Genomic DNA, 13,039 nt, shown 5'->3' with positions numbered 1-13,039 from the left:
TGAGCGTAATGGTGTGATTGCCAAGGGATTTATTTCAGAATTAAATGATGCAGAAGAACAGAAGGGGAACATCATTCAGAAACATGGAACATTCTGCATGATCTGTAATAACTGACTTTCATATCGAGGCATTAGGGTAGCAAAGCATTGCCCAAAGGTGTTGGTGATATTTGAGACTTGACAAATATCTGATGAGTTTTAGCTATATTTTTTTTTTTCCCCCCCTAGGTGCTGTGAAATAGCCTAAGGGAATTTCTGTCTTCATTTGCAGGTCAAGCCTTAAAGGTATCAGCAGAGGCCTTTACAAGTGATCCCTGCTATCTGCCTAAGAGGCAGGCTGTTGTCCAGGCAGCACGGTCTCTACTTGCAGCTGTGACAAGGCTTCTTGTTCTGGCAGACATGGTTGATGTGGCATACTTACTGGAGCATCTAAATGTGGTGAGTAGAATTTGATTTAGACTCCCTTTAGCTACAGAAATGTCTGCTGATGGCCCTTTCTGCACTGATTTTTTTTTTGATTTTTTTTTTTTTCTTTTTTTTTTTTTCTTTTTTTTTTTTTTTCTTTTTTTTTTTTTTTTCTTTTTTTTTTTTTCTTTTTTTTTTTTTCCTGGGTATTGCAGATCTCATGGATGTAACACCTTGGCACTTGGTAAAAGTGTAGATTCTAGATGAGATTTGTACAATGTCCCAAACCCAGAAAAAGTCTTCTGCCTTAACTCAGCATATTTGATCTGGGGAAGCAGATGGCTGTCTGTACAATTGTATTTTAACTTTTATTCCTTGTTTTCTTACTTGAATTGTGTAGTTCTTTATGCATGAAACCTACTTGACTTCTGTGGCAGTACCAGGGAGTCATTTTTTTGCAAAGAACAGTGGAATTTTATGTGGGTAATTACAGATGGACAGCACTGATTAGGTAAGGATCTGGCTCTGTGTTGAAGTCAGTTTGTGAGAGAGATCAGCTAAAAGGAGGCAGCGAATATGTATGAGAGGAACCAATGGCAATTCCCCAGCTCCAGACTACAGACAGAAGACCAGAAAGTCCTAATGTGCAGTAGAAAATATTCTCTAAATGCTGCTCAAGAGAATAATGAGTTTTGGAAGTGCTTACCATGTTAGTGCTATGTTTTAGGTAATATTTTTTTCTCCTACCGCCCCCCACCTCCTTCCCCTGGCTCTGTTTATACAGAAGGAATGGCTTCATTCTTCTATTCCCATAGAAAACTAACCAGTGGCTGTGCCACTACTGATGAATTAGACAAAATGTCCACAGTTCTGTTGTTCAACATCAAAGTACTTTCCTGCCCATATAAACCTGAGTTCAGGTCAGTTATAGTGTGCCATGTGAGCAGGCTTCCTTCTGTTATTTGAACAGTATGATTTTAATCTTGCTGACATCATGTGTCTGACCACAGAAAATGTATTTATGGAATTCTTCTCTGTTTGCTCCATTCAGTATGGTGTGTGTCTTCACTAGGAAGTGCAAGAAATTATCCTATTTTTGTTTTCTTTTTTTCCCCCTAACATATTGAGTAGTATCTCACAGGCTGATGAAAATTTGGAGTCCTGTTGACATCTTAATGTTTCAGGGCAGAGGTGAATAGTCAGTGCCACCTCTAATAATACCTTGTGACACAAGAGGACCCGTTGACTTAAAAGGCACCATTTTGAAGCAAGCTCAGTTTGGTGAGGACAAGAGAATGAAAATTTTGCTGCTAATAGGAGTAGGAACAGTATTTTGGAATAAAACAATATGGTGTGGGTTTCATCCCACATTGATAGTTGTTGGAGATGCAATGCAGGCTAAATGAACACTGCAGAACCTTCTGTGTTGTTATATAGGAATGAAATTTGTCAGCTCAAATAGAAGTGGCCTATGGATTTTGTACTGATTGTGGAAGATGTTCTTAAATCATATTTTCCCCTGGTAACCTATTACTTTTTTATGTAGGTATTTTCATAATCCTAGATGCACCTTTCTAAAGTGTTTTCAGTATGTTTTACATGAGGGAACTCAAAGTGGGTGCTTTTCTTTCCTAGAGCTCTATTATTTCTAAAAAAACCTTTGTAATTCACTTAATGAAGAACAATAACTGAATATCATAAAAGAATACATAGAATAATGCAGGAGAGGTTCCAGCATTGGAGAGTGCAATTAAGTTATCTTCTTCCATACTTCAATTTAGTTCACTTCCTATGAATGATAACTGAATTCTTCAATTAACTTTTAGAATAAATCAGTGTAGCATAATGTTCTCCAAAATGCTTACATAAACCCCTCACCCTGGTTCTTAAAGGGAAGGAGGGTACATTTCCCAGATTTATTTAGTTTCTGTCCCAACTGTTGAACTTGCCAACAGTGCTGTTGGCTGTTGTGGCATCCTTTTATGTTGACATCTAATTAGGAAAACAACTTAAGAGATATTTTAACATGCTATTGAACAGCCTTCAAATTTGAACAACTTTCATTTGTGACTAGCTGAGCCAGATCTAAATGCGATTACATACTTTAATGAATCTCTGGTTTGCTCTCTACAAAATCCTTAACTTTAATTAACTTTAAAACTCCCTTTAGGTATTCAGTTTTTCTTCAACATGGCCTTGCTCCAAAAAGAAACCAGTGTATTCCCACAGCGGCGGCTGTGTAGGAAGTAGACCTTGTCTTTGCTGTATGAGCTTTAATATTCCCAATGCTTGCAAGTTCATTTGATTTGAAAATCAACTGTCTTTAAAAAGAATTTGAAAATTTTCTTTGAAATTGGTCTAAAATTTTGACACTTCAACTATTTCATCACCTTCTTCATAATGACATGGATAGAAGCTCAACATGAGCTCTCAGTGTGCACTTGCAGCCCGCAAAGCCAATCAGATCCTGGGCTGCATCAGGAGAAGTGTGGCTAGCAGGTCGAGGGAGGTGATCCTCCCCCTCTACTCAGCCCTGGTGAGACCCCACCTGGAGTACTGTGTCCAGTTCTAGAGTCCCTATTACAAGAGGGATGTGGAGGTGCTGGAACGTGTCCAGAGAAGGGCCACGAGGATGATCAGAGGGCTGGAGCACCTCTCCTATGAGGACAGACTGAAGGAGTTGGGGCTGTTCAGTCTGCAGAAGAGAAGGCTCTGAGGTGACCTAATTGTGGCCTTCCAGTATCTGAAGGGGGCCTACAGAAAGGCTGGGGAAGGACTTCTCAGGATCTCAGGTAGTGATAGGACTAGGGGGAATGGAATGAAGCTGGAGGTGGGGAGATTCAGGCTAGATGTGAGGAGGAGGTTCTTCACCATGAGAGTGGTGAAGCCCTGGAATGGGTTGTCCAGGGAGGTGGTTGAGGCCCCGTCCCTGGGGGTGTTTAAGAGCAGGCTGTATGAGGCTCTGTCCAGCCTGATCGAGTGTGGGGTGTCCCTGCCCATGGCAGGGGGGTTGGAACTAGATGATCCTTGTGGTCCCTTCCAACCCTGAATGATACTATGATTTAAGAGTTGAGCAATTTCATTTCCATTTATTTCCATAAGTCTGAGCTCAATAGTTATAATGAAGAAACTTAAAGGACTGGGCAAAAATTAATTTTAAAAATTAAGAGAAAAAAAAAGGTAGTAATCATAGAATAAGTGAAATAATTCTAACATAGGAAGTTTTCTTGTTAATATGTCTAAAGTGAAAGTGGTACAGCATTGCCAAAGAACCCTGTAGAGAATTAATCAGACCTCATTCAATGTGGAAGCATTTAATGGGGAATTACCTATTTATGTATTTAATATTTTTCAAACCCATTTGTCAAAGAGTGCTGAAAGCTCACTCAGTAAAGGTGGTTAATTCTGACACCATGACATTCAAAACATTTGAAACCATACTTGTTTTTAACTGACAGAATACAGCCTGGATCATTAAACATTAATTTTCTCTGTAATCTGTGAATAAAAATAGCTAGAAGACAATGTGAATAGCTGTCATATAAAGCCTTGTGTAGTGTTAACTGTCACATCTCTCACTCTAAGATGAACCTCAGCTACTTCCTTCCTATTTACACAATCCAGAAGAGTATTGTTTTCTGTACATGTTAATAAAATCTTTATGGCAAATTTCATGCTAAGAAGAACAAATACTTTTGTCACAAAAATAATGAAATCTAACTTTTAAACTATGAATAACAGGTGAATCTGTTTGGAAGAATTTGATAAACCTGGCAGGAACTTCACTCCAAACAGCCAAACCCCTACCTTTGCTGACAGGAGATTAGTGTTTTTTGAAATGTCAGTAATGAAGTGCAAAGAATTTTGGTTGTGTTATAGATTTTGTTTCTCCACTCAGCAAAGTGTATCAAATAATGCATATTAGAAGCTAGTAGAAATTCTCAGTGCCTGCTTATATTCTGGCGTAGTGCCCTTCTAGCCTTCTGTGGAATTTCTACCCACCACAATGGTGCAGTGCAAACGTTAGGCTTAATTTAGAGCTGACTGAGAAATTGAACTACCTCACACTGCTAAGAAAGATTTTGCTGAAGTAACTGAATTAATTTATTTATTTGTTCAAACAGGGAAGTGTTTCAATGAATAGCTGTCTGTGTGTTAGTTTCCATATTTATTTCAGAGTTAGAAGTCTAATTGTAAAACTGAATTGTGAGAAATGCAGCTAGAAAAGAACTATCTAATGTATTGCACTCTGATTTAGAGCCTCATTCATTAAGGTTAGTGAATTAACAGACTAATGGAATTGCTTGAATGTATTGATCAGAGGAGAACAGCAAGAAGGTAACAAGTTCTGAAAATTTCATTCAAAGAGCATTGGCAGTCTGTCTTGTGCTAATCTATTTTGGATCATGCTGAGCCAACATGTTTTTTCTGCCTTTTTTCATTTCTTCCTATGCTTGTAAATTTGCTGTTTAAACCTTCATATTCTTTGTGAATGCCTCAGACAGTGTGATCTTTATAAAATGCCTACTTAGAACTATATAAAATTATTGTCAGGGGAAAAAAAGAAAAAAAAGCAAGAATTGATACAGCTAAGCAGCAACTTGTGAACCTGAGCTCTGTGGGCATAGTGCTCTCTGTTCTTCCCTTCCCAGCAGAGTATTCATCAGCATTAAATCTATTTTAAACTGTAGAAAATCTGTATGGTTACATAAAAGAAGAGAGGTAAGTCATCTCAGCTTCACTTGCGACTCAGGTTTAGATGTTTGGCTTGACTCACATAACTGTTCCTAAGCAAGTACCTCAGCAAGTGTTGTGGCATTGTGCAGTAAAATGTGAAAAAGCTACTTTGGGGGAAATTCCAACTGGATACAAGAGGAAATTTTTCTCTATGAGAACAATTAGTGATTGGAATAATCTTCCAGGGAAACCGGTTGGTTCCCAAGCATTAGACACCTTTGAGATTCACGTGGACAGGGTATTGGGTCATCTTGTGTAGACTGTGCTTTTAACAATAAGGTTTGGAGCAGATGATCCTTGAGGTCCATTCCCACCTGGAATTCTGTGAGTCTTTTCTTGCCAGTCAGAAACATGGCTTTGAAGGACCTTAATTGGCCAGCTTCAGGTGTTACTGTCTAGAATTTCTTTGAAGCGAGAAAGCCTGAAGGCTCCCAAACCTCTGTTTCATCAGAGCAGAAGAAAATCAAATGGAACGCAGTGGTGTGGTGGGTTGAAATTCTGCCCCCAGCATTAACTTTGCCAAACAACTCAGTTAGAAGCAAATGAAAAGCTGTATTTACAAGCAAAACTACACTCTACAATGGAATACAATGAATATGTACAATATATACAGTATTATACAGATAATTACAATTGGCAAACAACACAAAAGCCCCCTGGTCAAAGACCAGGTAAGCTGTTCCAGTACCCCTCCTCCCACTGTCCCAAGAGAGAAAGGAGCAGAGAGAAAGCAGGAGTTCGACTTAGTTAAACAATGCAGTCAAGGTCAGCCAAAAAGCAGGTTAATCTCTCTGGAGCTAGCAAGCAGAGATCAAGAGAGAGAGAGAATTGTTTTGGTACAGCCAATCTTACACCAGATCTTTCTCCTGTGAGTTTGTTTAGAATAATCTGTAGTTATCCTTTTTACACCCAGTAATGATTTGTTTATATATTCCTACTTTTCTGCTCAAAATCTGTAACTAAATTTTAAAGGCTTAGACTAAAACCACCACTAATGGCTGTATATCAAAGAGAAACCCACAACTGCTGAGTTAAAAAGGTCTGCAAACAAACCCATTCCTTGCTTTGTGGTGCAGAGCCTTCCCTTCAGTCTTATTTCTAGTTCAGTACCTGTCAGGTGATGCATGTCTGCAGTAGACTCTTCAGTGTCATCTTTATGTGTATTGGAAACTTAACTTTGCTGTTACACTGAAGAATTAAGTGTGGGTCAGCTCCCTCAGGAATTCCTGCTCTCAGCAATTTCCTAGTTTTGATTCTGCTGTAGGCACCCTGTCTGTTGTCCCTCAGTTTCCTGTCTGACATAGTATCCTAGAAGGGTGTCCATGAGCAAAATATTGCTCGGTAGATTTGAGAGAGAATAATTTCTATTTCTTCCAGAGTGTCTGCATGATTTAGAGTACTGTAGGATCAGACCCTCAATCTTAGTGGTGGTGGGGCTCATAAATACACAGTCTTCCTTTCTGTTGCTCAGCCACTGCCTATTTAACAGTCTGGGGTCCCAACAGCAAGGGAAAATCATTTCCACCTACGACACTCTAGTGGGGGGACAAAGAGAAAGCAACAGGAGGGAATTGGTTGTCCTGCTAAAACTCCTGCCTAGGAGGAAGTGAGTTTTGACATCTCCTGAAAACTCTGCATGTGGGCGTGGATAGACAGGCTGGGAAGGGAGGAAATAAACCTTTTTTGTTTGTTATGAATTAAGACAAAGTTTTAAGGAAAAGATTCCAAAAGCTGTGAAAAGCTGCCCAAGACAAGTGCTATCTGTTTGTACCTCTGAAATGATGAGAGAGAATACAAGCAGTAACTTGTCAGTTACACAGACCAGGTGGTAACACCAGTGGTAAGAGCAAATTTCTTTGGACAGTTTTCACTTTCCTTACTTTTATTCCTGGCTTGTGCAAGAAGTAGGACTTATTTTGAATGGAGAAGGCTTTTTTTCCTTTCTTTTTTGTTGTTTTTCTTTTCCTGGTTTGGTTTAATATACACGGTGTGAAAGATTATATACTAGCTTTTAGTGAAAAAGAAATAATTGTTAAGTTGTGATATAATTTTCAAATGAAGTAAGTTGTAAGTGTAAAGCTTAGGGAGCTTTATGATACAAAGCTGTCTTGTAGCACAGGTGAACATGGAATGCATGAAGTTTCCAGAAGTATTTCTGAGTTTGAGAGCTCTCTCATCACCTCTCTGGTGATAAATTTGAAAATTATTTTGGAATATGGGATATTAGAAAAACAGACACTTTTTAAAGTTCTTATTTGGACTGTGTAAGTGCCTGAATGTTCCAATCAGTGACTATTACTCCATTGAAGCATATTCCCATTGAACCTATCCAGACAAAAGTGCACGGCTAATTTCTTTCTGAGTAGTTATTACTGTGTTTTGCTTCTACAGCAATGCTTACTTAACACTGAAGCATAGTGCTTATCAGAGAATGATAGGGAAGTGACACTCTGAAATCTCCTTCTGTGATTGCTAATCTTTGAAGGAAAATTCTAGGTTGGTAAAATAACCTTGGAAAATCAGTCTCTCTTGGCAGCTTATTTATTAGTAGTGTAGTAATGAAGTCAGTGTAACGCAGAGTGGCTTGTCTGCTCAACAATTATTTGTATCTCAAACGTGCACAGATCATTCTGGTCTAGAGTAATTTATAACTTGCTCTTGCTTTGGGAGGCAAAAATGAGGAAGTGCATGCAAAACAAGTGATCTGATTTATCATGAAAATTCATGTCTTCAGGCCTTTGTAAAATGAGAGCAAATGCATTTGATATTTTCTGAATAGAAAAAACTGTGTGACCTACTCCCTGTAAGCCTCTCCAAAGAGGCCTGGTGCCCATTCCATTACAGCAAAATATTGGAAGGGCAACCGTTTCCTCATAGGTATGTGTGTTCATTAATTGAAATGTGAGAGATTTGGAATGTTTTAGTTTTCAACCGTATCTCCTGGGGATTGAAAATAGTACATTTATTATAATTTAGTCTTTTAAAGAAGCAATGTGTTGTTAAAGTTATAAAAGTTTTTTTTTTTTTTTTAATGAATGCCTTCCTAATGTCAGAATGGAAATAAAGTTTACTTCTTGTCCTAATGCAACTTCTACTAATCCATATGAAAATCAAAAGCAGCATTTCACAAGTGGATAATATAGTTGAGTGCTATTTTGCTGCCCTGCACAGTGGAATATGAGAATAATATTGATATTCTGAGAGACAAATAATGTTTGATTTGTGGAGCTCTAGACAAACCAGAGAAGAGACATGTTGCCTTGTTTGTTAATAACAGAGTGGCCTTTTGCAACATTGGCCCTAAATCTAACTCAGATATGTAGAAATAAACCAAGTAAAGGAGATACACCAGGATTGCGTCACCCTAAGGTGTAAAGCAAGGCTCCCAGGCAGGTGATATTGAATGCTTGTGTTTTGTCAAACAGCATCATTTACAAACTGGAGAATCTGCACTTTCCATACCTCTTTCACTATATATGGAGATCGCAAAGTTATTAACAGGAGTAGGACTTTGCTCTCCATGTTCAGTGATGTCTTCTCCCACGTACCGGAATTGCAGGCAATGAAGGACTTCGCACTGCATGTTTGTATTCTGGTATTTTTGTAGCCTGGCATTCTGTTTATTTAAGCCATTAGTTTTCTTGGCCTATATTGAGGTTTCCAGGCTCATCAAGGGAGAGAATTTTGTCCATCTCGGACCAAACAAGCTCAAGTTCAAGCCCAAGCAGCTATTTCCTTGGAATTCCATACAGAATGCCAAGGAGTGCAGCTGCAAAGTTGGAATGCAATAATTAAACTACAGTTTAATAATTACACAGCAACTGCCTTTAATATCATTACTTATTCCATAGATATTCATATTATAAATCAGTTTGCTTGCAACAGCTGAACATGGTAGCAACAATGAGCAGTGACTAAAAGAATGATGCAGAGCTAAGGCGTCACATGAAGAGACTTTTAAGTCTTTATTAAGTTGGATTAATTAATTTGAACTTAAGTATAAAAATGTTAGTATGATGTCATGTTAAATACAACCACTCTGTTTATGACTCATTCTCTTCTCTTCGAACTCATTGCCTCATTTCTATTACATGTGGCAGAAGGGGAGAAGTTCCAAGGTTCATGAAAGTAGGTAGATGGATAGTGGAGAAAAAACTAAAAAGGCTCCATCAGGCTTAGCATTTCATGCCTAGAGAATGCAGTGAAGGATGCTGAGTGAGAAAGCTTTCTCTTATTTTTTTTTGTTAGCAAACATTTCAAATGCAACAGAGAACTCTTCAGTCAATCTCTAGTGGTGCTGCATGGCTTACAGTAAAATAGATTAGAAATAGATATATATACTGCCTTAACTTGCTTCTTGGTTATAAGAGCAGGGAGACTGAAATAAAGGCTGCAAGCAGGCAAACTAGAAGTGCTAACTTACTGAAGATTACAGGTGTATCTGTAAATCATTGCTAAGAGGCTGATCCAACAGCATGCACTGCTTGGGCTTGACCTCAGTCAGATGCCCACAGCACTAGCTGTCAAGTATACTGTTGGTTCTTTAAAGATTGAGGATGAGTGGAAAGTTTTATTCTTGTACTCCTCTGGTTAATTTTTTCAATTCAGTTCTAGCTGAAGTTCTAGTGAAGATACAGAGAATTGTGTGCAGTAGTTACTCCTGAAATACTTGGTTTTCCAGAACTGATCGAAAAGCAGTCCTACTTCTTTTGATCTTTTGCCTCATTTGCTATCACATGCAAGCTTACAGTAGGGACTTCATTTCCAGGGCCTGTAATTCTAGCATGATAAGTAATATTTTGGATGGATTTAGAAGACATGTAATTCTTCCTAATGATATCAGTGTAAATAAATATTTATAGACTGACTTCTGGTGGGAATCACAGCTGTCAGATGCTTTTGAGGTGAAGAATAACAGATGGAGAAATGGAGATGCAGATTCATCGTTTCCTGAAGGTAGCAAGGATGCTGTAGCTCCTGTTCATCTTTCTCATGACCTTGGCCTTTCTCTTACAGTTTCCTACATCTCTTCATCTTTTTGAAAAATACCAGTACTGGTTTTAATAATAGTGTATGCATGAAAGAAGTTTTACATTTAGAAATAAGATTGTGAAGAATTATAATTACCATTGCCTCAGCTTTCATACAGAATGTGAGCACACTGCTCAAGGTGTCTGGTCTTGCAAATTACTCTTAAGTAAATTGACTTGATAAGGAGTACCTCATTATATATGCTAATAGAATGAGGAATTCATGGCCTGTGTAAAGTTGCATATGCCTCTGCTAGCTGAAAATGAAATCTATATGAATATGTTCTGTCCTGTAACATGGCATAGAGACAGAACTAACCTCTAGAGATGGTGTTGATTGATAATGTTTTGTCTTCTGCAAGTCTGACCTATGAAGCTAAATTTAGTTAACTAAACAGGGTGTGTGGAATGTGCTTGGAATTCTGTGATTTATTTCAAAACAAAATTGGATATCCAAGAACTGACACAACTTCATATTTAGTAGAGAAAAATACTAATGCAGCACTAAATATAGCAGTTATGTGAGTGATGGTATTTGTTTCTTTTTGTCATCACAGTTTCAAAGAACATTTGAATCCTTAAGAAATGTATCCAGTAAATCTGATCTGCAGAAAACCTACCAGAAGTTTCAAAAAGATCTGGAAAATCTTGATTATTTGGCATACAAACGTCAGCAGGTAAGAGCATGGAATCTTGGTAGGAAGACACAGAATGCTGGACAAAAACATGATGGGTGTTAAAACTGATAGGTTTGATATCTGTTGTTTGGTCAGGAGGGTTTTATGCTCTGTGGAATGTCATCAGGTAAGGCTTCAGGAGGGTTGCCAATTTACTTTACTGCTTATGATGTTGGACTGCTCGGGATTTGATTTCTCAACAGAAAGGCAGGTAAAGCAAGTAAGCCAGACTCAGTAGACTTAAAATTTGCATTAACACAATTTTTGTTAATTAAATGGCATAAAAGAACTGTTTAGATTTTGTGACTTGAAAAATTAAATCTGCATAAGTTAATGGAAGCAGATATTCACAGAATCAGCCAGGTTGGAAGAGACCTCCAAGATCATCAAGTCCAACTGATCTCCTAACCCTAACTAATCAACTGGATTATGGCACTAAGTGTCTCATCCAGTTTTTACTTAAACACCTCCAGGGACATTGACTCCACCACCTCTCTGGGCAGCCCATTCCAATGGGTAATCATTTTTTCTGTGAGGAACTTCTTTCTAAGATCAAGCCTGAACTTCCCCCTACACAGCTTGAGACTGTGTCCTCTTGTTCTGGTGCTAGTTGCCTGGGAGAAGAGACCAACCCCCAACCTGGCTACAATCACCCTTCAGGTAGTTGTAGATGGCAATGAGGTCACCTCTGAGCCTCCTCTTCTCCAGGCTAAACACTCCCAGTTCCCTCAGCCACTCCTCATAGGGCTTATGCTTCAGATCCCATACCAGCTTTGTTAGCCTTTGCTGGACATGTTTGAGCAGCTCAACATCTTTCTTGAATTGAGTGGCCCAGACCTGGACACAGGACTCAAGGTGCGGCCTAACCAGTGCTGAGTATAGGGGCAGAATGACTTCCCCGCTCCTGCTGGCCTCACTGTTCCTGATACAGGCCAGGATGCCATTGGCCTTCTTGCCTACCTAGGCACACTACCAGCTCATGTTCAGCCTACTGTCAACCAGTACCCCCAGGTCTCTTTCTGCCTGGCCGCTTTCCAGCCACTCTGACCCCAGCCTGTAGCATTGCGTGGGGTTGTTGTGGCTGATGTGTAGAACATGGCGCATAGATGTGTTAAATCCCTGCCCATCTGTCCAGCCTGTCAAGGTCCCTCTGCAGAGCCCTCCTACCCTCTTAACAGATTGACATCTGCTCTCAGCGGGGTGTCATCTGCAAATTTACTGATGTTGGACTCAATCCCCTTGTCTGTATCATCAATAAAGATATTGACCAGAATCGGACCCAACACTGATCGCTGGGGGACACTGCTACTGACCATTCATGCAAACCACTAATTTTTGCTTCTTTAGAAATGAATTGACAAGAGGTCTTTTACTCATGCTTCCAAGACCAAGGCAAAATGGAGTTGTTAAAATGTATGTTGGACATACTTTATGTAAACTTAGGTACAGGTTCTGCAAAAATGTCAGCTCTCATAGTAGGTCTTTGGGGATTTTTTGTGTGTACTTGGATAAATAAGATTATGCCTCTGTCAGAGCATGTTGCTGAAATGTTTGAACATTTCTAAGTAGGGTGGTTTTGGTTTTTGTCTTTCTGAATTCTGTCACTTGGTGTCAGTATTGTCAAAGTCTTCATTTGCTTGAGGGCCGCTCACAATTGTCTATATCAGGTAATTGCTTAGTTAAAAATTAGGAAAGCATTCAGGGACAGATGGTATCTGAACACATGAATATTTGATTCTTGAGATACGGAGGTCAGGGAGCAATTGGCTTGTGTTGAGTTTAAGCGTGGTGGTAGCTGTTAGTCTGGTAGCACTATAGCATAATTCTTTCTGTCCTTAGACAAGAGGTTGCCAGCAATGAAAAGACAGTGTCTTAACTGTCAACTAATGAAGGTTTATGTTATTTGATCTCATAATTATGACAAACACAAAACCCCATCACATCTGCAGGGCCTCGGAGAATGCTTCTGAGCCAGAGAAGTGTAAGTTCTATAATTACTTTTTGGCTATCATCAAACCATTCTTGGAAGTGGCTTTCTCTAGTCTGAATTCTCATTCTTGGCTTTGCAAAATTCCTTGCTGTTCCAAGTGATACATGTGTGGTTCTGTAGCAAACTCTGAATGTGCTTCAACAAACGTACTCCACCTTGAGCAGAACGTATTTTCTGCTGTTTCCAGATATTTGCTACCT

The 13,039-nt window shown here is 39.0% G+C and overlaps 1 protein-coding gene across 2 annotated transcripts in view; it reads left to right on the top strand.

The window, feature by feature from the left end:
- The window catches only part of CTNNA3 (catenin alpha 3), a 414,270-nt gene that overhangs the window by 22,136 nt on the left and 379,095 nt on the right, over positions 1–13,039 (top strand). For both annotated transcript variants that reach the window (XM_068140126.1, XM_068140124.1), the window contains exons 4-5: positions 272–438; positions 10,730–10,849. In XM_068140126.1, coding sequence (XP_067996227.1) covers positions 272–438; positions 10,730–10,849 — 287 coding nt within the window. The remainder of the gene's footprint in view (positions 1–271; positions 439–10,729; positions 10,850–13,039) is intronic.

The sequence above is a fragment of the Melanerpes formicivorus genome, unplaced genomic scaffold, assembly GCF_026170545.1.
Source record: "Melanerpes formicivorus ecotype bairdi unplaced genomic scaffold, bMelFor1.0.p_v2 SCAF_6, whole genome shotgun sequence".
Taxonomy (NCBI): Eukaryota; Metazoa; Chordata; class Aves; order Piciformes; family Picidae; genus Melanerpes; species Melanerpes formicivorus.
The sequence above is the reverse complement of the archived record's forward strand: the minus strand, read 5'-3'. Positions and strand labels throughout refer to the sequence as shown.